Here is a 25,402-nt window from a genome sequence, read left to right on the forward strand (position 1 = left end):
TCTTAATTCCCGAAAATCATTTGCAGATGTACTAGTTGAAAAAGATTATATGTGTGAGATGGGTGGTTTCCAAATTTGATACAGAAATGATTCAATAAAATAAATACACTCTTTAAATATCCAGCACACTGTAGTGTTTAAAGTACTTGGGGAGAACCTGGCTTAAGTGCTCACTCTACCATGAAGCTCATTAGATATCTCTAGCTCAATGTTTAACCTGGTATAGGTTATATATCCTCCCTGCTTGCTCCAGACAAGTAAAGTCAACGGGGGAAACCAGATTTGCTTAACAACCATGGGATTCGCTAAACTGCTGTGATTCACTTTACAACTGACAAAAAAAAGCTTGTAAAATTTGATGCAACTCACTGAACATTTGCCTTGATTAGCAAAAGAAATTCAGGCCCCAGTATTGGTCATAAATCAAGGACTACTTGCATTTGGGAATTATTGCTACTTCTTTTCATAGTAACACACAGTGAAATAATATTTCATGGCATGTATAGATTTTTATGGTATTTGACAGCCATGTATATTTGATGGCAATGTGGGAAATTCAAATGTATTATTTCTGTTAAAGCATTTATATTCTTCCTTTTATGTCAAGTTTTCACAATTGCAATAATCCAATACAATTTCTCATAAGTAACATAAAAGAACAATTTGTGCCACTTTTCTGACATTTACAAGTAACATTTTTAACAGCATTTGACACACAATAATAAAATGTGGATAATTTGACACAGAAGACATAAATAACTGGAGCAGAATTGGAGAAAGAGGCTTTTTAGTCTTTGAAAGAGGCAAATTCATAGGAATTTTGCATTTTTTAATACAATCATATGATAAATGGTATTACAGGTAGTCCTCAACTTACAACCACAATTAAGTCCCAAATTTATATTGTTAAGTGAGATTTGCCAGATTTTATGACATTTAATTACTACAAGTAGGACCAGCAACTTGGTCATTAAGCAAATCTAAGTGAAAAAGGAACTGTGCTAATAATCTTATTTTAGCTTTCTTTTGTGTTATAGGCCTGTTTTATAGACCTTTAAATGTGTTAAATGTGAGAAGTGGTCATAAAGTTATTTTGTCATCGCAGTTGTAAATGTAAACACTTGCTAAACAATGCAGTTGCCAGATAACGACTGCATGTAGTGTCTAAGGTGCTGGGATAGAAAATGACCATAAGCTCAAGTTCTTCCCTTGGTCATGAAAGATGGCTGGGTGATTTTGGGTCAGTCATTTTGTTCCCATCAACTTACAGGGTTGTTGATGTGGGGAAAACAGGAAGCATGAGCAAGAAGCATGTTCACAACCTTGAGTTTGGCAAAAAGTAAACGTGGGCTAAAAAATTGGGTTGGAGAGTAGCAAGCCTGTGTTCAAGACTCGAGTCCTGCTGTATGGCAGGGTGAGCTCCTGTCATTCGTTCCACTTCCCTGGTGGGGATGTGAAAGGAGCCCCCATCGGCATCCCCTGAGCAACAGTGATGTTACTGGCTAATCCTTTCAACCTGGAATTGCCTTAAGTGGTGCCTCCAACATGAACAGGATGGGAGTCTGTCTACTGGACAAGCTGAATTCATTAATCTGAACCTGAATGACAGGTTTAGAAACATTACCTTGATTGAGATTAGAGGTAGGTTGCTCCTGCCCGGATTTGGCGAACCAGTAGTGGCAGCAGCGGCGGGAGGCTCTGACCACCCACCTGGAAGCTTCTGCGCATGCGCAGAATTGTCACACATGCACAGAAGCATTGCACGTGCACGCGTGAACCAGTAGCGCCAGGATTTGCAACCCACCTCTGATTGAGATGAAATAAACCAATCAATGCAAATATTCACTATTTATTTCACCTCCTTAGTGGATAGACTGACTTGGATTACACAATACCGTTTATAATGTTCCTTGAAAAAGTAGCACCTGAACTTATATTTGTGTTGATTTTCCATTGCCATAGCATTAAACAGGATTCAATGAATGATGTGCAAGTCATGTGAATGCATAATTCCAAAGTCTGCTGATTCCGTATAATGTTCTTCTCTCCTACAGATGTCAATCACAGCCCTGGTGCCAGGATAGCTACAAAAAAGATAAACAGTAAGATGAAGTGTGGTGTCAAATTGTCCCCCTAAGAGTACGGTATAAGTCATACATATTAATAAAGGCAAATAATAAAGGATGCATTAATGAAAGCATTACTGCCTGGAGGACCAGATGCTATTATTTACTGAAATGATGTTGGGATGCCAGAAGCCACTCTGGTTATTCAGATGCAATTTCTACATGAGAAACTGCAGCAAACCTGGCAATGTAGTTATAGCTATTGACAAAGTCAAGGTTATAATTTCCCTTCATTTTGCACCTTTTGGCGGTAAGGTTTGAATAATTTATTGATTCTTATAATAATAAAACATATATTTCTTAAATTTTACCAGATGAATTTGGTCTTCACAATACCCCTAAAATAAAATAAAAAAATTCCCAATCCATAATTAGATTTACTTAGATTTCTTTTTGTCTTCTCTCCTCTTCTCTCTCTGTAATTAATCTCTTTTTTTCCCTACATCTGTTTTTCTGTGTCTTGCATAAAATTGATTATCCTGAAACAGGAGAATATAAGGGGTATGCATTGATGTATAATGAAATCACTGATAGCAGCAATAGCATACATAAAATTCTAAGCTAGGATTAAAAATAGCAAATGACACTTTTCTTGAGGAAATTCAGATGTACAGACTGGATAATGGGCATATATTTTCCCCATCTTAACTTTACAATGCCAAGTATAGTCAAACTGCAATGCATCCAAAGATGTTTATACAGCAGACACTGCTCATATTACTGAGAAGTTTTTATGTTTTTTGTTTACAACAGAAGCTTCACTTTTTTCAGCTGCCCCAAGTATAATACTTTATTGGACAAATGTGATTGGACACACAACGAATTTGTCTTCGGTGCATATACTCTCAGTGTACATAAGGAGAATAAAAAAACATTCATCAAGAATCATAAGATACAACACTTAGTGATTACTAATAAGCTATCAAATCGTACCAGTAAACAAATAAAACAATATAAATTGAAAGATACAAGCAACATGGTTATAGTCATAAGTGGGAAGGGAGAGAAACTAGCAAGGAAGAGAAGAATAATAGTAATACAGTCTTAGAAAATTATTTGACAGTGTTGTGGGAATTAGTTGTTAAGTAAAGTGATGGCATTCAAGAAAAAACTGTCCTTGTGTCTAGTTGTTCTGGTGTGTAGCGCCCTATAGCAGTTGTTTTAAGGGCAGAAGTTGAAACAATTTATGTCCAGGATGTGAGGAGTCTGTAGATATTTTCACAGCCCTCTTTTTGACTCGTGTAGTATATAAGTCCTCAACGGAAGGCAGATTGGTAGCAATTATTTTTTCTGTAGATCTAACTCAGAAGGCTCAAACTGCCCAAAGAGCTGTTGATTCAGTTCTACAGAGGAATTATTGAGTCTGTCATCTGCACCTCCATAACTGTCTGGTTTGGCTCTGCAAAACAGGACGAACACAGGCTTCAATGGATAATTAGATCTGCAGAAAAAACAATTGCTACCAAACTGCTTTCCATTTTATCTTTTTTTACTTTTGAGATAAACCAGTGAAATAGATTGCAATGAGATTCAGAGTAGTGTTTTGTGTCTCATACAATTCGCTACTGGTGAATGGTGGTGATGGTGCTAGTGGCTTAAAAAAAAGAATCAACTACTTAATGGAAAATAAGATTGTCCATGAGTAGCAGCTCTGAGCTACTACCCCCATTTTCAGAATCTCTATATCCTTAATACCAGTACCAGGGCTTACAAACAGGAGTTAGTGTTTGTCCACTACTTTTAGCTGGATGAGGTAGGCGTTAAAAAGCATGTTTTTCATACACTTAAGTAGTTCTCATACTTTTTCCATGATGTTAAGGAACAGCATTACAAATCCTACAAATTGAATGTGTGGATTAAGGAAGAGAAAAACTCAAATTCATGGGTTGGTACTGATGTTGTCAATAGATAATCAGAGTAGGAGTGAAATGTTACCGGTTCAGACTGGTTTGCCTGAACCAGTAGTAAAAAATGCTACCGGTTCGCCTGAACCCGTAGTAAAAAATTGCTACCTGTTCAGGCGAACCGGTATTTCCGATGATCAGCTGTGACACACAATTTATATTAGCTAGAAAACAGGATTTCCAGCAGATTCGTCCCTCACTGTTCTATTTACCATTGCAGGCGCGCTCGGTAGCAGGCTCCACCCACCCACCCCGGACATCATCATGTCTGTTTTTGATGCTCTGCAAATGCGCGGAAAGTCCTGTGCATGCACAGACGTGGCATAGGCGAGAAAAGCTCACATTTGCGAAGTGGTAGTGAAGGTAAATAGATTTCACCCCTGAAGAGAGCTATGGAGGAGGAGAGATTAAATTTTTCTTTATTACTATAGAGTCGTTCGATGAGGGAGATGGGTGATTTCTAAGTACAATAAATAAATAAATTGAAGATCATGAAGCATGTACAGAAATGCTAAGAAAGCAGTTAGAGATATGGAAATGGATTATAGAAGGTTAGATCAACATATTTATATAGAAGAGGGAGTAATATAATGATGACAGAAAGTAAAGAAAAAGTGCAGAAAGTCACGAGTGAAGCCATGATAAATAAATCCACTGCTTAAAGAGTTGAACTGAAGAAAGAGTTCTGAATATGCAGTCCGATAAGCAGAAGAACTAATTCAAAACATGAATACAGAAACTTATGGCATAAAAATAATGATTATAGAAGGTTTCTTAGATGTAGTGAGATTTTTCACTCATTATCTAGTTGTGATGGCAGATTAAGAAGAATTTAGGGATGTGGAAATGCCATTAGATAGAATCATAATTGAACCTAGAGAATAAAAAGTTGAGAAGGTATGAGTAAATAACAAGCATCAAAAATGAAAAGCAAAAGAAAATTGAAACTACCTGGAGAGGGAAAATAGGACAAAGATAGTTACCCTGTGATTAGATTGGCGATCTTTTACAAATAACTAAATGAGATGAAGATATTTCTTAAGGCTAGGGTAGTATTGCATGATTGAACACATTAAAGAAGAATCAGACAGAAAGAGAGATATGAATTTGCTGGAAACATGATGGACAGAAACGGCAAGGAAGGAATCAAAGGATATAAACTGATAGTTCAGATGAGGACTGTGGAGTAGTTAGGAGAAAAAGTAAAGGGAAGAAGTAGGAATAGATGTAAAAAGAAGAGTGAGAAAGTGAGTGAGCAGAGGGAAAGTTGACCTTAGCAAAGTTAGAGTATCATAGTAGAGAATAGGCACTGAAGCTTTCTTAAGACTACATAAATCAAAATGATACGATCCTGCTATTTAATCTTGTAAATCAGCAAACTGTTACATTGTTAAAATGATACACATTTAATGACATTATCACAAATCCTACAATTATATTCTTGCCCGTGTGTGATGCAAATGTCATTATACATCTTTTATCATCTGCTGTCCTTTGCTCCTGCTGTCCCTTATCGGGTAGAAAACTTGAATTTATATGAAGTTAATGCTTTTGCTTATTTTTAGACCTAGATGGGCAACTTATGCACTGAATGATGCGGGACACTTAAAAGTCAAATTTATCATGATTTGAAGGGAATCAATTATTGGTGGTAAGTGAAGGATTTGGAAAGCAAACAGAAATTCAAGAAGAGGAAAAAGAAGACAGTGTTTCAAAGGAAATCAATAGATCAATGATCTGAATATCACAGAAGGAGCAGAAGGCAAAACATGAAATGGATGTGCATGTGTTATGTAGAAGGAGTCACAGGGGATTTCACTACAGAGACATCAACAAAAGTAAAAAAGAAGTCAAAGTCAAGACATTGCCCAGGGCTCTACATCTGTCAATGTGATGTGGAGAAGACAATATCTAGCAAGACCTTGAACTTCTCCTTTCAAACAAACCCATCTTCTGATGATGGTAAAATAAAAGCAACAGTCAGAAGTTCAATAAAGAGAGAAGGTCTTTTCTCCCTTATTGGCAGCTGGTACAAATGAGATTGTCACCTTCTTTTGGAAGGTGAAAGTCTGCCAGCGAATTGAGGAACAAATTGGAACTGAAAAATCTCTACTTAGAAAAATCTCTACTAAGACTGAGTAGGTGAAGAACAAAGTGATAGCTGGAGAGGAAGGAGAACAGCAGCCCAGCCAAGCTTACCTGCATCTGTAGTGAAAGACGTAGTAAAAGCAAAGATCATTTCTAGTAATATCAGTGAGAGATGCCACCAAAGAGATCTGTGCAGTAAGTTTGGGAGTTGTCATGCCACCTACTAAAGAGACCCCAATAGAAGAAACCTTGCAGGAATGATCTAGAGAAACTTTAAAAAATTTTGAGGAACAGATTTTAGAGGCTGTGAAACTTACCCATGTTCTGAATATTACTATTAGTTTAAGTGCAGAATGAAAATTGATTTTCCTGTTTCTATGAACTCTTGTGCTGTCAACATATGTTAGATTATTTGTGTGCCCATGTGTGGTTCGCAAAAGGGACACCATGGCTCAGTGGCTAAGATGCTGAGCTTGTCAGTCAGAAAGGTCGGCAGTTCGGCAGTTCGAATCCCTAGTGCCGCGTTACTGAGTGAGCTCCTGTTACTGGTCCCAGCTTCTTCCAATCCAGCAGTTTTCAAAAGCATATAAAATGCAAGTAGAAAAATAGGAACCACTTTGGTGGGAAGGTAACAGCATTCTGTGCCTTTGCCATTTAGTCATGCTGGCCACATGACCACAGAGACTTCTTCGGACAGCGCTGGCTCTTCGGCTTTGAAACGGAGATGAGCACCGCCCCCTAGAGTTGAGAATGACTAGCACATATTTGCAAGGGGAATCTTTACCTTTACCTTTGGTTCATAAAGGCAGTCTTTTCTTCTGTGGCGTCTGGTCTCTTGATATATTACAGTTTCATTCCCATAATATCTAAGTGGGATATTATGAAGAATAAGAATAGGAATTAGGAGTTTTTTAGCCGAAAAAGTAGAGGGCAAACAGATAAGTCTACCTATACGTTTGGGAAGCATAGTACATTTTGCTTATGCAACTGCTATTTTAACTAACCCTAAAAGTTTTCTGTAAATTGAATAGAAGTAAAACACAGATTAAAGGCAATGCCATATGTAGAGGATGACAGGATGTCTTTCCAAGTAGTGATCAGTGCAACTCTTACTGGCATTGCAGAGCTGAGAGTTCATTTCCGTAGTGACCGATGATTAATCACCAGTTTCCAAATTGTTTTATTCTCTGGGAGTGGTTGCAAGAGTTGGCCTGGGATTTTGAACTGCTGCTAACACAGAACTTTTAGTAAACAATACAAATCCAAACAGTCGCAGTGGGACTTTGCCTTGCCTGTATTCTTCTCTGCATCATGAGAATGGATCAAGAGCACACAGACAGTAAGTAAACAAGAAAGGAGTATCTCAGAAAACAGAATGGTCTACACTGTTTTAACCAATGTCTTACAATTTGTATTTTAGGGTGCTGATTGAGCGTTGAGCTATAATATGTACTTTGTGATTCCCTTTTTAGACTGTGGTGAAAATTTGCCTCATACTGAGTCAAGCATGGCTCTCAGAAACTGGAGGACGGATCATAATATTTGCTGAAAGTCCAGTGCAAAATTCCTTTATACTCTTTTGGCTTTTACTTGTAATTTGAGACCATTCTTAGTTTTCTGCTAGTTTTAGTGATCAGAAAGCTTAGTGATCATTTATTATCTAACTCATAAGGAAAATGTGCACAAAACAGCTGGGTTATAAAAAGCTGGCTATGCAGCACTAAGCTATTTGAAGGCATTGGATTCATAAGCATGTTTTTTGTAAAAAAAACAGTCAAGTAATTATTTGTAAGCACATTCAAAGATGGAGAACTTAATTTTAAGCACAGGTAATACATTTATCTGTCTCAGAGATTTTTGCTCCCAGATATTTGCATATAAAATCTTGTTGCCAGTAAATGAACACTTTGTTTTTTAAAAACAAAATTAAGATGTCAAGTTGATATTAATTTCTATTCCACCAGGGACTGACATATTCAACTTCAAACATAGTGAGAATTAGGTTGAAGCCCTTTTCTTTATATACAGTAACTGAAATTTGGTTTGGAAAGAAAGCAAGTTTTGTGGCATCAAAAGTAGTACAAAATGTTTCAGTCTATTCAATTTACAATTGACTGGAGAAATCAAGTGGTGCAGCTTAGGCTATTTAAACATCTCTATTCCACAGAAAAGAACATATATGCCAGCAAATCACAATTATTGGAGACACTCATCTGCTTTCATTTTGGTTTATACCCCTTGACTCTTACAATGGTAAAGACTCCTCTTTATAAAGCCTGGAAAAATTGGAAATGTAATTGATCCAATCCAACTGTAGTGAATGTTTGAACACTGTTGTTTATTCTTTATTTATACAATCTAAGTCTGAGCTCTTCAAACTTTTAAGGGGTCAGTGAGTATCTTAGAACTTTGAGAAGATATTTTGTGCATTCCCATAAAAGGCTGCTGTGAGAGGGTTCCCCATTCATCAAATGAATTTAATGGTAGATATGACTATGTAAATTTCCAAATCATTTTCCAAAAAACAAGCTGATAAAGTTGAAAGTTGCCCAAGTACAAAGCAGGGATATCTGGTCCCAAAAGCTTGAAACCTACAGTTTGAACCCACTGGTTTTAATTCCAATGCCTATTGGAAGCTGTAACTTATTGGCAGCTGCAATAATACAGCTAGTAAGACCTTACTCTGTGGGTTTCAAGGATCAATAGCTTATAATTTATCAAACTATTCAATTGCTCCTTCACTAGAATGGACAGGCAAATGTTTTTGGAGCGCAGAAACAGACAATACCACCCACTTCAATTTTTCCATTCGCCTTTAAAGTGACCTCAAGACATGTTTTTCTGCTCTGTTTCCACAGTACACTTTTTGCTGCAGTTTTCATATGTAAATTAACTTGATTTGCAAATCAAGTACGTTCCCGGTGTACTGTACAACTTTTTCCCCCCAGATGTGGATTCTATAACTGGAATAGAAGAAATGGACCTAAATAAAGTTGTCTATTGGGGTTTAGACAACTTTACTTAGGTCCATTTCTTCTTGTTTAATAGATGTTTCTTTAATTTTTAAAATAGCTATACAAAGGAGCTGTGTGTTACTGCCTGAATTTTTTTCTTCTCACAAAGAAGTTGGAATTGATAACTCACAAACCAATGTGCACTTATTTGATCTCTGTAGTATCAAGTAGGCTGCACAGAGTAGTGCATAGAAATTGATGTCTTGATGCACATCAAGTTTAGGTTCTGCTTAAAGTGATAGATCTAAGGACACTAAGATCTATGGAGACTAAAACATATGAAGAACGGTTGCAGGAATTGGGTATGTTTAGCTTAAGAGAAAGAAGGACTAGGGGAGACATGATAGCAGTGTTCCAATATCTCAGGGGTTGCCACAAAGAAGAGGGAGTCAAACTATTTTCCAAGGCACCTGAGGGTAGAACAAGAAGCAATGGGTGGAAACTAATCAAGGAGAGAAGCAACTTAGAACTGAGGAGAAATTTCCTGACAGTTAGAACAATTAATCAGTGGAACAGCTTGCCTCCAGAAGTTGTGAATGCCCCAACACTGGAAGTCTTTAAGAAGATGTTGGATAGCCATTTGTCTGAAACGGTATAGGGTTTCCTGCCTAGGCAGGGGGTTGGACTAGAAGACCTCCAAGGTCCCTTCCAACTCTACTATTGTATTGTATTGTATCATTTACACAGATTTCTCCAGTTTTCCAGCAATTGCAGTAGATGGGAACTTTGGAAATTGAAGTCCAACATAATTACAGGGTATTTGGTGAAAGAAATCTTCCCTATATGTCAGGCTCCAAAACCAAGAAAACATACAGAGTTTCAGTAGTTCCCTTTATTGTTCTTTATGTATAGAGAAAAATATTTCTAGACTAAAGCAACTACTCACATTATTAAAGATGTATTCTGATAACTTCTAAGGAGGAGCTACTCTGCTCCTCTTTCTCCCAACCGAACTATCTAAATGTCACTGTCTCTTATTCTTCTGCAATACAGACCCACTCCTGGGAATCCAAAGTTCATTCCACCATACTATGTACATCAATTTGCTATATATCGTGTTTCCCCGAAAATAAGGCAGGATCTTGTTTTCTTTTGACCCCTGAAATAAATGCTTGGCCTTGTTTTCTGGGAGGTCTTATTATTTTTGAGCTGCAGGAGGTGGCGAGCATGGTCACCTCATGGCTGCTGCTGTGTTGCAATGTTTTAAGGGAGGGCTTATTTTCAGGAGAGGGCTTATTTTCAGGGAAACAGGGTACCACCAAGAAAGCAACAAGAGGTTGCCATGTGAGGAATGTTTCAGGTAGCATGTAGGACAACCCTGCTCAACATATGCCACATCACTTCAACAAGCAATTTATGTCATGTGATTTGCATGAGGCCCCAATGGAGCAAACTAATTTTTTTATGAAGATGTGGATTAGTGGTCACACATTCTTTTAACACAAATTTAGTCCTCAAATGGTTAGCAGTTATAATAATACAAGACAGACAAACAAACAAAGAAACAAATACACCACTTCCTTAAGTTTTCTGAATCTTTTAAAAGAGCAAATCATGCAGCCATAAGCAACTATAACGAGCCCCAAAGACCACAAAATGTCACAACATTCATTATGATGCAAGTATGTTTGAAGCAGTATTTGCAACACGGTGGCCTAGAGGTGAAGATGCTCACCTGTTACTCGTGAAATTAAGAGTTCAATCCTAGGGAGTAACAAATGTTTCTCTATCAGGGGCACAAAGAGAAAATATCTGCTGCAAACTCCATCTAGGCATCAGGAAGGGCATCTGGCCAGTAAATGCTCAGCATCACTCAGTCTTCCTGACCCCACCACAAAGCAAGGGATTATAGGGTTGTAAAAACAAAATAAAATGTGAAAAGTGGTATTTGTATTGTGACATACCAAAGCATATAGCATCTCTTTACACACACATACAACCACCCAACCAGTTATATGAGTAACCGTAAAGATGCTATAGATGTGCAACTTTCTCATAGCTTCAATTTCAGTGGCCACTGATATTTGAGCAAAAAAGGATGAATTCAAGATTTTGTTTTTACTCAGCCATTAATTTAAACACTAATTCAATGTGGCTATAAAATAGTCATTATAAAATCTGTTCAGACAGACTGATTTAAAACTTCAGTTTGATTTTTGTACATGCCATAGATAAGGTTAATTAAAAAGGGAAAGTCTGTGTATGTGACTCAAGCCATTCCGAAAATAATTTATCTAATAAAGAACAAAGTTATAAATAGTTCTGTTTGGAGAATATGCTTTCCAGAGTAGTCCTGTTGCTATAGCAATCCAGCTGGGAAAATACAATACTATGTTGAAATCCAGCCAGAGAATATTCATGTGTCCTCATGTTTATTTCTATAATGTATAAAGTTGCAGCTTTGACTACTCTCATTTGAAATCACGTCTGGTCATTTGGGGGGAAATGAATAGAAACAATAAAGTTTTTTGGAGTCACTATAAATATGGAAGTAGTTCATTTAGATATTTATCCGATATAGTAAAATAACCATTGTGAAAAATTGGCTGTTCTTTGTGATTAGAAGTGACATGTTGAAATGTTAACCTAGAACGAAGGAGTACATGCAAGCTCAGCTCTGGCGTGATTTGCGCATGGGTTAGCTGATTTTTGGGCCTTCTGGGCCCACCAGAAGTTGGGAAACAGGCTGTTTTCAGTCTCTGGTGGGTCTCCAGGGGGAGGAGGTCTTTTTTGTCCTCCCCAGGCTCCTAGAAATGGTCTGGAGCTGGGGAGGCTGAAAAATGGGTCCACCGTGCTATCACATGTCAAAAGCGGGGGAAGCTCAGGCGGGTTGTGCGTGCATGCGTGGGGGGGTGGTTCCATACAATTATCGGTGCAGTACGTGCGTGCATGACCTCCTCCCCCAACTTTTGGCATGTGATGGCAAAAAGGTTAGCCATCACTAGTATAGGATTTCTTGCTTGATCAGGGGATTGGACTGGAACAGGGTTGTCAAACTCAAGGCCTGTGATCTTAGATCTGGCCTATGGGGTCGCTCTGGAAACAGCAAGGGAGCAGTCTGCAGTGCCTCTGCTAGCAAAAACGGAACTTGGGAGGGCCGTGCACGAGCTCCATTTTCACCGGCCGAGTCCTAGCAAAACAAACTACTAGCAAAAGTGGCATTTGATCACACGGGTGGCGTTGATCTGGCCACTCCCAACCTGTCCATGCCTCCCTTGCTCCCCCAGGTCAAACATAACCCTGATGTGGCCCTCAATTAAATCAAATTTGACACCCCTGGACTAGAAGATCTCCAAGGTCTCTTCCAACTCTGTATTCTGTCAAAACAGCCTAGGCATTGTAGGAAAAAATGGGTCTCCAGACTTTTTTTTTCAGAATAGTGAAAGTTGTAAGCATTCCCATAAAAAGCCTCATGTAGGAGGACATCTCCATTTATAAAAGGACTGCTCTGGAAAGTGTGGCTAGTTGTAGATGGTCATTTTCCAAGGGGAAACTATTCAGACAAAATAAAAATAATTTGTGGATAAATCTAAGGACAAAGCATCTCCCATTCAAAAACACACCTGTCCCAACATTCTGGTGGGGGAAAGAATAATGTGGTTCAACAGTATTCTTGGAAATAAACGTGATGCTGGAAGCCAATATTGTACAGCAGGCTAGTACACTGGTTATTTTCTTAAAGTACCTTAAATAAATTACATGAAGCCTGAAGAAGGACAAGTAAGTACCGAGAGTGGTATCCATGGTCAGACTATTTACAGCAACTTGAGGGACTCAAAATGAAAATCTCAATTTATTAAATAACTCTTATTTTAATTAATACTTAATTAAATATACTAAATTAAATATAAACATCACATGGTACATTTTAATTTTCCCACAATTTATGATGCCCATTGTTGCCAGATACGCTTGCACATTGCTTATATAACTAATAAAATCCCATCATTCCTCACGTAATGATTTTCAACTCATTTATTTTATTTTACAGATATATATAATAACACTCATTAATATTCTTACATTAGCTGTACAACATGTAGCATATTAACCCATATTTTATACTTTAATGAATTCAGTGGAGTGTAAATGCAGTTAATATCTTATGGATTTAGGGGCTAAATTTCCAATTCTCACAGCTATTCCTACCTATATTGTGGAAATATATAGCTTTTTGTTCTGCTTCAAGTAATTCTCAACTTACAACTACAGTTGGGGCCAGAATTTCCGTCATATGTTTGGGCAGTCAGAAGTCAAGATATCATCAATTTTATGATCATTTTTACCATGAGCTTAAAGTGAATCACTGTAACCTTTCAGTGAATAATATAGTTATTAAGTAAATCAAGTGTTGAGTAAATCCAGCTTCCCTGGTGGATGGGATTTTTTTTTTTTTTGCCAGAATCAGCACAAATGGTCACAAATTGTGATCGCATGACTGCAGGACACCACAACCAGTCGTAAATGTGAGTCAGTTGCCAAGTGCCCAAAGTGTGATCCCTTGACACAAGAGTCGTACAGTCGTGTGAGTACAGGTCATAAACACTTTTTCCAAGGCTATTGTAACTTTGAACTGTTATTAAATAAATGGTTATAAGTTGAGGATTACTTATACCTGAAGTTGAACTGAACAAGATAAACCACACAGAAAATGCTAGCTGGGGAAGTTTTGCAAGTGGAAATCCAGACATTTTAAAGTTGCTGAGGTTGACAAATATTCCTCTAGATTCAGTGATGGCTAACCTTTTTCTCGCCGTGTGCTGAAAGCAATGTAATGAATGTAATGTGTGTGAGAACCCCCCTACGTGTGCCCCACCCCTTGCGCATGCATACGTGACCCCCCCGTGCATGCACACATGACCCCTGTGCTCCCCCTCCCCCCACACAGGCTCCCCGCCCCCCATGCTCATTATGGCTTCCAGGTTGGTGCCAGACTTCCCAGGCCCAAAATGGGGTGGGGGGCAGTGTGTGCCCCCCATGCCCCATTTTGGGCCTGGAAGGACTCCTGTTGGCAGGAGGAATGCGCACATGTGCAGTGGATCTGGGCTGGGATGACAGCTGGCATGCCTGCAGAGAGGGCTCTGCATGCCACCTGTGGCACGCGTGCCATAGGTTCTCCATCACGGCTCTAAAACAAGAGAGCCTAACTTGCAGGTCTATTTTGTTTTTCATTTGAATATCAAAATACGGAATATATTTATAAAAATATACTTAGAAGATAGATCAATTAACTGCAGCATCTCTTGAATCTAATACTGGAATAAGCTGCAGTCAATGAATGAAAGCTACATCTGAGTTATCCAAGATTTTGGAAGTGTAGTTGTTAAGCAACTGGAGCAGAGTTGGAGCTACGGTATTTGCCAATCTGCTGCAACTCACCCCAAATATTTTTGCCCTCCAAGATTTCTGCTGCTAAGTTCTCATCTCTCCACTCATGGGGCACTTTTTGGGGGGGGGGAGGTAGAGACAAAATGATAACGGGCTACCTTTTCTGTAAACATCCAGTATTTCAAGCACATTGTCTGTAGTTCCAGCAACATACATAAGTTATGTCAGCACACACTGTGTTTTTTTTCTTCCTGCCAAATCCCTGAGCTACTATTACACTCTTGCTATTTTAAAAATCTGTTTGTTGTTGTTGTTGAAGGGGAGGAAAAAAACAGCTCAGGGGAGAAATAAAAATATGCCCATCTGTTAATAAAAAGAATGTTGCAATCTTTTCCTCCAAGACTGCTGGGTTTGGCCATTTATTGGATAGCCTAGCCGGAGGAAGAAGAAAAGGCAGGTATGCTGATTTAAGGATCCATAAATTTGCCTTGTTCTATGATGTTCACATCACAGATGCAATGTTTTGCTTCTGCAAGGAAAATGTTTCACCATTGCTTTCATTTATTTCATCTGCTACATAGGCAGCCAGATGTTATTCTATAGAATCCATACCAGTGATGGGATTCAAATAATTTAACAACCCGTTCTTTACCCTAATGACCAGCTGGGTAGGCGTGGCTTGGTGGTCATGTGACTGGGCGGGTGTGGCCAACTCAACATCACTCACGTCGATGGGCGCTTTTCCTTAGTTGTTACAATGTAATAAGGGTTAACCGGAGAGGCAATTTCTGTAAGCAGGGCAATAAAGATTAGGCTAGAAATAACACCAGAATGTTTCCTTCCTGCCTTCCTTACAGGATTAGCCATGTAAAGGTGAAAAAACCAAAATGAGATTTCTTCCAACAACCGGTTCTCTGAATTGCTTAGAACAGCGATGGCGAACCTTTTTTGTGGGGGAAGTGCAGGGGGGGTCGTGTGCAGGCGTGCCACACCCATAATGCAATGCGCGACACCCCCAGTGCACATGCGCGCACAACAGTGGCGACCCCCCATTTTTACATGCTTTCTTCACCCTCCCCAGGCTCCAGAGGCTTTATAGGAGCCTGGGGAGGGCAAAAAGAGCCTCCCCCACCCCCCGGAGGCCCTCCGGAGGCTTCCCTGACGCCTTCGGAGAGCTTAAAATGACCCTCTGAGCAAACCGGAAGTCATTTCCGGTTTGCTCGGAGAGTCATTTTAAGCGTTCCAAAGGCATCAGGGAAGCCTCCAGACGGTCCCTGAAGCCTCCGGAGGGCCTCCGGGGGGCGCGCAGGGGAGGCTCTTTTCGCCCTCCCCAGGCTCCTATAAAGCCTCTGGAGCCTGGGGAGGGCAAAAAAATGGCTTTTAAAAATGGTGAACTCAGCTGGCCAGCGCGCGTATGCGCGCTGGCCAGCTGACAGGGCAGCGCCTCGCGTGTCCTGACAAATGGCTCCACGTGCCACCTGTGGCACACGTGCCATAGGTTCGCCATCACTGGCTTAGAAAGTTAATAACTGGTTCTCCCAAATAGGTGCGAACTGGCTGAATTCCACCACCGGTACATACCCTCTGCTAGAAAATGAACTCATGGATCTTTGCACTTTAGATAGGCATTCACAGTGAATTCACTCAGAATAACATCAGGCAATCAAGATGTAATAAGTTTCAAAAGAGAGACAACCAGTCTTACATTGGCTGTGTCCTGGTGATCGGTCACTTGGTGTGAATTATGAAATTTTATCCCCCTCTAAGGGGAGGGATGGAAATTAAGTAAAATCTGTACAGGGATAAATAAAACTACAAGTTCATAATTTCTTATATTTTTAAACATGTTAAAGATTCAGGCTTATTCAGTCAAAGTTCTTGACCAACCATCCATCTGGGCAGGGGTGGGTTGCTGCCGGTTTTACTACTGGTTTGGTGCGCAAAAAACTCATGTGCACATTTGCATCTAAAAAGGTCTGAGCATGCGCACGTTAGAAAAGGGGGAAAATATATTTCTACAATGAAGATTGTCTGCGCATGCACAGAACTGAAAATCAAGGTGGTGCCATTGCCGATAGAACCGGTTTGGGGGCATGGCAGACCGAGTTACTACCTACTCCGAGTTACTACCTACTCGGCCAAACTGGTCCAAACTGGTAGGAACCCACCTCTGTGTCTGTATCAGAACTTTGGACCTCGTTCGGACTCTTTTATTTTTTCTAGAAAAGTCCATCATGGGTTTTTGAGGAAAGAGATTAACATATATGAACCTCAAGACTTTAATTTATTATACATTTTACTATAGAATGTGAAGAGAGTTCACAATAAAAGTTACTGCATATTTGCTCATGTCATGGAACAAAAAAACACCCTCTTTTGCCTTTATATTCAGTTTAACGGAGGCAACCTTCATGTGAAATCTTCTGCAGCTTGTTTATTTCTTCCATTTTTTTGTGAGAAAAAATTGAAATATTATTTTTTGCTTTGTGAAGAATATGTGAAAGCTTTTAGCAGAAAATTCTGTTCAGTCAGATCATGAATGATGACATCAAATCACTGTTTTGCTTTTAGAAATGTACTTTGTAAGCAGGAGGCATTTCCTGTAACATCCATGGATATAAATTGTATCTTGTATGGATTTTTAAAAGGATTTAAAATACTCCACTATAGTACTTTAGTAGAAACACATTTTTCACACACAACAGAAGTTGCTAAAAATAGTTTATTTTTTTAAAAAAAGCATTCAACAATTTGTTGAGGAAAAAAATTCAATAACTCATCAAAAGCTTCATTTCTTGTAACTTTCAATTGTTTGTACAATTGCATTATAGATTGCTAAAAATCTATTTTACTAAATTGCTGGCTGAATTTAGTGGTTAAATTTCCACTTCCCACAGCTATTTCTACCTATATCCGTGATGGCAAACCTATGGCACACCTGCCACAGGTGACAAGCAGAGCCATATCTGAGGGCATGCGAGGCATTGCACTATGTCAGCTCCAGCACGCATGCACATGCTGGCCAGCTGATTTTTGGGCTTCTGGAGGGCAGGGGGAGGCCGTTTTCACCCTTCCCAGGCTTCAGGAAAGTCTCCGGAGCCTGTGGTTGGAAAAACAGGCCCACCGGAAGTTCAGAAATGAACTTCTGGAGGGCCCATTGAACCGTTTTTCACCCTGCCCATACTTCCGGAAAGCCCCCTGAAGGTGGAGAGGGTGAAAACAGACCTACCAGGCCCACCGGAAATCAGGAAATGGGTCATTTCTGGCCTCTGAAGGGCCTGGGTGGGGGAGGCCATTTTTGCCCTCCCCAGGCTCCAAAAAAGCATCTGGAATCTAGGGAGGGTGAAAAATAGGCCCACCAGAAGTCAGGAAATGTGCTATTTCCAGCCTCCAGAGGGTCTGGGGGCCCAGGAGAGGCTCCAAGAAAGCTATGTGCGCATGTGCAGGGGGCAGCAGGGGGTCGCACATGCATGCGCAGGTGGCCACAATGTGAGGGCATTTAATTATGGTTGTGGGTACACACAGGCACACCAGTGTGCTCGTACTTTTGGCACCCAAGGGGAAAAAGGTTTGCCATCACTGACCTATATTATAGAAATATATAGTTTTTAGTTCTGGTACACATAATCCACAATTTACAACTACATCTGGGACTAGAATTTCCATCATAAGTCTGGGCAATCAGAAGTCAAGGCATCATCTCTCTGCCTCTCCCTCTCCTTCTCCATCCATCCATTCTATCATCTATCGAATTGCATTCTGGAACCACTCATCTCCCTCACAGATTGACTCTGAATGATGTACAATAAAATATTTAAACACAAAAACAGTGTATAAAAGTTAAAGTTTTAAAAAGACAAAAATAATTAAAAACAATATTAAAAAGTAATTAAAAGGCAAAGGGAGAGCTTTCAGGGCAATAACCAGCTGTACGGTTGCATGTTCCTCTATGCTCTCTAAGCAAGGCCACAGAGCCATGTGGTTTACACCTTTCTTGGTGCCCAGGAGTGTGGGGGCGTGCCTTATCTCACATGGTGTGGGCAATGGCAGGGAAAGTCTCTTCCTGGATCCCGCCAGTCAGAATTCTTTAATTGATGAGGTCTGCAACATATATTCCCTGCCTGAATGAAATGGACGGACAGATTTTAATGGGGTGAAGATAGTTCCATAAGTAGCTTGGCCCCGTATTTTATATGTTATGCACAAAAATAAAATGGCTGGGCTAAATATATCATTCACTGTTTACATTTAAAATAGCTACCCTGGAACTGGAATCAGAGCCTGAAAGTCCTTCAGTGCCCTCTATGGACCTGTTTACGCCAATTGGTCTTGATACATGGAGTTTTCGTGATCATGGTATGTATATATAACCCATTGAGCTTTACTGATCGTTGCAGTTGTATAACTACAGGAACACAAGTTCTTTATCAGGGCAGTGTTTCTTACCTTGTATTTTAATATACATTTTTTTAAAAAAACCCAAACATTTCTACAACATGTCAGACAATAAATTTTGGTCTGTGCAGAGATACCCTAATAGTTCAATCTTGAACATAAGAGGTTTCCTCTAAATAGACGGCTTTCCGTCTTTGAAAGAAGTTCAGGTAGTATCTTCAAAGAACCTTTCCTTTAATTCCAAATTAGAAACATAGAAGTTCTCAAAACATCCTTACTGAAACATAAGGTTTGGAGAATTTAAAACAGTGAACTTTCAGTGCTAATATGAGCCAAATCTGGTTCTTTCAATCTCCTGATCTGCACTGTGGGATTATTATTATTTTGTCCTTTAGATGGAGAAAGAATTAGTGGAGTCCTTGGTGTTCTCTTAACTTGGTTGTTTCCTTGCTGACATTTATTACCCAACTAAATAACATCATAGTGTGGGGTTTGCTTCCTTTTAGATAGAGTAATTTGCCCTGCCAGGTTTGGTGTGGGTGTGATTTTCTGTTCGATTGATTACGGTATTGATTTCTGCTTGTTTGTTTGTCTGGTGTTAATCCTTCCTTCTCCCTACCTCCTTCCTTCCAGAGGTGGGCTTCTGCTGGTTCGCTCTGGATTGGGTGAACTGGCATCTGGAGGGTCTGCCCATATGCCCAGGGGCTTCTGTGCATGTGCGCGCACAAGCTAACCAGTAGTAAAATAATTTGAAACTCACTACTACTTCCCTCCCTCCCTCCCTCCTTCCCTCCCACCCAAAGTCTTCAGTGGCTTTCACATTTAGCTTGTATTTACAAAGCCAAATTGGTTGTGAAGGGACAAGACAAACTGTTCTTCAAAAGAGGGTCTTTTATTATTATGGGGTGCTTTACCACCAATGTTTTTTCCTGGATAATGAAGACCTAGACAATAGGAAACTCATTCTCATTTATTGTGATGAATTCTGTGCACAGCTATTTTTAACTGTAGCCTAGATCTCTAAAATATTTCACCTGAACTGGCCAACGACAAGGATCTTTGTTCCCTAGTGATCTTTGCTGGCTAATGATGTATAAAAAGCAGCACTTTTGTTAAAAAAACAAGTCAATTTCTTCTGAATTTAACTTATAGATGACACCACCCTGTTTAAGGCCGAAAAATATTTGTAGTAACAATATAGTAACAAATGACAGGAGAATAAATCATAATATTCGTAACACAGTCTTTGTTCATAAACTTGGATTCCTGGCTTTAAAAACATAAAAAATGAATGTTATTTCAAATATGAACTGGAGTGGTTAGACCAATACTATAACTGAGAAAAAATTGTTATACTCTACAGATAAGTATATTTGTATGTGCAAATCATGCTCTATAAAATGCTGGAGAAGAAAGCATTGGGATTATAATAATGTAGGCTATTTTGCTTGTGACCCTGTTAATACTTTAGTGGAAATCTGTAAAAAAAAATAGAGCATGTCAATACTCTTAGGAATAAAGCTAATATATTTGTTTATAACATGACATCACTGGAATATAACAGAAATTGGTGGATTAAAGGAAGACTAGTGAATCATAGGTCATATTTTTAGGTCCCTGTGACCTGAAAGAGTGCTGTGCAGCTAAAAGTAATAGAATGGAAATAGAATAATAAACCGGTAAATGTGTTTTAAATAATAACCAAAACTTTTTACCTATGCCATCATCATCTGTTTTGTAAAGTATATTAAAAAATTCTTTGCTCAGTTTCACATTAAAACAATATCTATAGCTTCTTGTGTAGATTTATTTATTTATTTTGTTTGGTTAGAATTAAAAGCAAAATATAAAAATGGTATAAAATATTATTATCTACATAGGTTGTCCTATTCCGTGATAACATATTCTAATTAATTCCCAAAAGTGCTTTTTTTTCAAGAGGCAACTGGACTTTCTGGTTTTTCTTTGAAGAAGTTTTGCTTCTCATCCAAGAAGCTTCTTCAGCTTTGACTGGATGGTGGGGAATGGAAGGATTTAGACTCCTTGCAGACAGCTGGTCATTTGCATCCTTTTAGCGGGTCATTAAGGTCACCTGGAGGTTAATCTGTGTCATCAGGGTCACCTGAGCCGTGCAAATGGGTGTGGAACTGTTGAAAAGACTGTATTGTAGATTGGAGATAGATGATGTCCTTTCCATCCCCCTCTGTTGAGAGAGAGCTGTTCATCTATCTCCAGTCTACAACGATGTCCTTTCAACAGTTCCAAGAAGGCTCCACATCCATTTGTACCACTCAGGTGACCCTGATGACAGGTGACCTTAACTAAATAAATGAATAAATTTAAGAAAGAAATCCTTCCGTTTCCCACCATCCTGTCAGAACTGAAAAAGCTTCTTCTTGGTTGAGAAATGAAACATTTTCAAAGAAAAACCAGAAAGTCCAGTTGCGTCTTGAAAAAAAAGCAACTTTGGGACATCCATGACCTGGATGACTGAGAATCTCCATAGACATTCTAATTAATTCTCATAAGGAATACTAACATTATTTGTTAGCATGCATCCATTTATGAATTGCTATTAGTAAAAAAGAGGAGAAAACATACTACTGAAAAATACAGCTGTTCTCATGTGACTCTAAAGATTAACAGCATAGAGCTGTCTACCATATAAATCTTCCTCAGGCACCTAGTTGGCAAATGACATACAACAGAATATATAAAAGTAATAATGAAAGTCCCGATTCAAACTGCAAATACTCACCTGCTGATTATGTTTTATGAGTTTAATTTGCTTTCAATTGCTTTTACGTATACTTTGCTTTTTTATTTGCATTTTGCTTACCGTTTTCTGTTGCTATTCTAATTGTGTGATTCGACCATACATATGAGATGTGTGCAAATGGAACAAATGAATAAATAGATAATAAATATGATTCAGAGAATGTATAGAGAAGACACATTCACAGCAGCAACTGGTGAGGACACCTCAAACATCATAAATCACCCATAGAGATACCACATGAACACAGAAAGGGTGTCTGATTGAATATGCCCTCAGGGCTATGAGTGGTTTTCTCTCTTATTCATCTTGTTCCCATCACTGTATGTATCTATTTGTCATTATTCATTCTTCCTTGAACCTTTCCACCTAGGCAGGAAAAAATTATTTCCGCCTCCAGAGATGATACAAAAACTTAGTGAAGAGAGGAGCAGCCCTGTGTTGCTGGCGTGTAGGTAAGTCATTTCTGATTGCTTTTTCTTTTTAAGAATGTCCTGGCTCTGGTTCTACTAGTTGGATGAGTTGCTTCCTTGCTCAATTTAACGAAAGGTAAATTAAACCTGCACATTCAATGAGCTGTCATCTCCAAGTAAGACGATAGAACACTGGACCAAGCTGAAAGTCTTGGCCTCATAGGAGACTAGCAAGTGCTGTTAGCAATAGCAATAGCACTTAGACTTATATATCACTTCACCATGCTTTATAGCCTTCTCTTAGAGGTCAATAGAGTCAGCATATTGCCCCCAACAATCTGGGTCCTCATTTAACTGACCTAGGAAGGACGTAAGGCTGAGTTAACCTTGAGCCGGTGAGAACTGAACTGCCAAACTGCTGGCAGCCAGCAATCAGCAGAAGTAACCTGCAGTACTGCATTCTAACCACTGCACCATCACGGCTCTTAGCAGATAGCAGCTCGTTTCAACGTAAGTTTTTTCCCAATGCCATCCAGGCACCAGAGTCTAGAAAATAACAAAGATTCAAAGAACAGTGAAAGTCATTTGTCCTTTCCATCTATATGTGCAGGTAATCCTTGACTTACAACATTAGTTTAATGACCATTCAAAGTTACGACCACTGAAAAAATGACTTATGACCATTTTTTCACCCTTACGACCATTGCAGCATCCCCGTGGTCACACCATCAAAATGCGAATGCTTAGCAATTGACTCACATTTATGGCGGTTGCAGTGTCCCAAAGTCATGTGATCATCTTTTGCAACCTTCTGAAAAGCAAAGTCAAATGGGGTAAACCAGATTCACTTACCCACCGTGTTATTCATTTAACAATTGTAGGGATTCACTTAATAAATGCCGCAGGAAAAGTAATGAAACGGGGCAAAACTCATTGAACAAATGTCTCCCTTAGCAACATAAATTTTGGGCTCAATTGTGGCCATACGTTGAAGATTACTTGTACTGAAATCAAATGGATATACTCAGGATTAGAAATTGTGGGAGGTAATGTTTTCACAATGAAGCCTTCATTAGGGCAGCCAATGCTAAACCAGTGTGTTAAAATCATATTATTCCTGAAGTATGGTGGGTTTTTTTTTTAAAAAAAAGCATGGCATTTATTAATGAAACACGGCCGAAACCACTAGCCAATTGGTTCTTCATAGATGATCCTTGTTCTCTGCCAGCGGAGCTGCAAGGCTCAACTCACCAGCTTCAATTTAGTCTGTTTTACTGGAGATGCCACAGACCAAATGCATATATGCTTTAGAACTGAATGTGTGCTTGCTCTCTCGTTAATTCCCAGGTTCCCTAGAATGACAGATGACATGGCCAGGAGTGCACTGCTCAGTTTTGTCAATTCCAAATGTTGCTACGGCAACAGAGCTGCTGGCGAGCTACTCATTCAGGAACTGAAGCCGCAGACCTTCTACAGAGTAAGTGTTTTGGGATAGGTTACCAGAGAGGGAACAAAGCTAGGTGGGGGAAATCAATGGCATTGCAGAAGTCTCACCTTTGTCAGAAACTAGAAAAAGGTGATGTTTGTTCAGAAGTTTGACTAACTCCTGAAGCTCATAGGGGTAAACAGAATGCTTTAATGACCTCGGTAACATTTTTCCATAACCATGTTAATGATGGCAGATAGGGTAATCCACGAGTGAGTTAAAATGAGGTCTCAAAAGATCCAAAATGGAAAAAAAAAAAAATTCTTTTTCTCATACTAAGGATTCTAGAATTAACATTTGATGACAAGATGTCTTTCTCCCCAGTATCGGCTGAAAACCTTTAACGAAACGAGGGTATGTGAATGGACATTTGAGCCTTATACCAGTAAGTAAATGTTTAAAGAGATACATTTGATTCCAACTGAATCTTTATGAAGAGTTTTTGGCAGAAAAGGGTCTAGTAATGAAATGCAACCTGTGCACATCACTTGTAAACAGTCATTTGTATCTAAACATACAAATCAGGTTAGGACTCAGAGTTTCCAAATACACACGTGTGAAATTTTACATCAAATATATCAGATATGGTGTTTGATACAATCCCCCAAAAATCCTAGTTTTATTTTAAAAAACAATTCATCCTGAGCACCTGTAAGAGACAATATTCAACTATTATAAGGACATAATTCTCAGTGGCATGGAATTAGGAGACTGTATTGGTAAAACAAAAAGAAATCTCTAAATTTCCCATTAATAAATATCAAACAAATGGTAAACATTGAGTAGAATTGAAAAAAATTGAATATTTGAATCAAAATTATTTACTCTGTGTACATAATAAATGTAAATCATTGCCACAAAATGTTATAAGAGCCAAGGTGGCTCAGTGGTTAGAGTGCAGTACAGAAGGCTACTTCAGCTGACTGCTAGCTGCAGTTTGGCAGTTCAAATCTCACCGGCTCAAGGTTGACTCAGCCTTCCATCCTTCCGAGGTGGGTAAAATGATGGCCCAGATTGTTGGGGGCAATATGTTGACTCTGTAAATCGCTTAGAGAGGGCTGTAAAAACACTATGAAGTGGTATATAAGTAAGTGCTAAGTGCTATTGCTATAAGGTTGTATAGAAGATATTTTGATTGTCCAGATGCGTGAAATATCCTAAGAAGGATCTTAAGAAACCTCTGATCTCTGAGGTAGACATGTGTTTCTGCAAATTTCTCTCTCTTTTCCATACATTCCTGCATATTTTAACCCGTGAGATATCTAAAAAATAATTATTCTTTTAATGGAGCTTTCCCAATAGTTTTAATGATTCAAATATATGCACTTACTAGAGACGTAGTGATAGAAGACCTTGAAATGAAAACAATAATAATAATCAAGATGATAGATAGATAGATAGATAGATAGATAGATAGATAGATAGATAGATAGATGATGGATGGATGGATGGATGGATGGATGGATAGATAGATCTAGAAGAAATTTATTGAGAAAAACAACTATTTGGTTCTAAATGTGTAAGGAGGTTTTCAGAAACTATTTAGCTGCAATATTTAGATGAATTTAGGAGCCTCATGATGAGAACCTCCCAGGAGACATGTTATCTTCCAGTTCCTGGAGAACATCAGGCTTTCATGAATAAATCTGGCAGGATGGCATGGTTAGATCAAAGCTACAGGGAACCCTGGTCACTAATTGTGCAGTCCTGAATGAGAAGGTCCTTGTGGGGTCCTTGGTGCTTTCTGAGCTGGGTGGTTTTCTTTCAGACCTTTCATTAGTAACATCCTCAGTAACATTAAGACTGCAGAGATGGTTCTTGTTTTACAAGGATGTAGAAAATTGGAACATAGAGCAAGGAAAATATTGAATT

At 38.9% G+C, this 25,402-nt stretch overlaps 1 protein-coding gene across 1 annotated transcript in view; it reads left to right on the forward strand.

Moving 5' to 3' along the window:
• The first annotated feature begins 7,325 nt into the window (after positions 1-7,325).
• The window catches only part of LOC309394443 (protein SSUH2 homolog), a 56,142-nt gene continuing 38,065 nt past the window's right edge, over positions 7,326-25,402 (forward strand). Inside the window, exons 1-5 of the mRNA XM_081957609.1 lie at positions 7,326-7,457; positions 18,718-18,816; positions 22,005-22,086; positions 23,392-23,521; positions 23,855-23,915. Of these exons, the coding sequence (XP_081813735.1) occupies positions 7,430-7,457; positions 18,718-18,816; positions 22,005-22,086; positions 23,392-23,521; positions 23,855-23,915 (400 nt within the window). The 5' untranslated portion in view covers positions 7,326-7,429. The remainder of the gene's footprint in view (positions 7,458-18,717; positions 18,817-22,004; positions 22,087-23,391; positions 23,522-23,854; positions 23,916-25,402) is intronic.

This window comes from Natrix helvetica (assembly GCF_964273705.1).
Source record: "Natrix helvetica genome assembly, chromosome: 1".
In the NCBI taxonomy this organism is placed as follows: Eukaryota; Metazoa; Chordata; class Lepidosauria; order Squamata; family Natricidae; genus Natrix; species Natrix helvetica.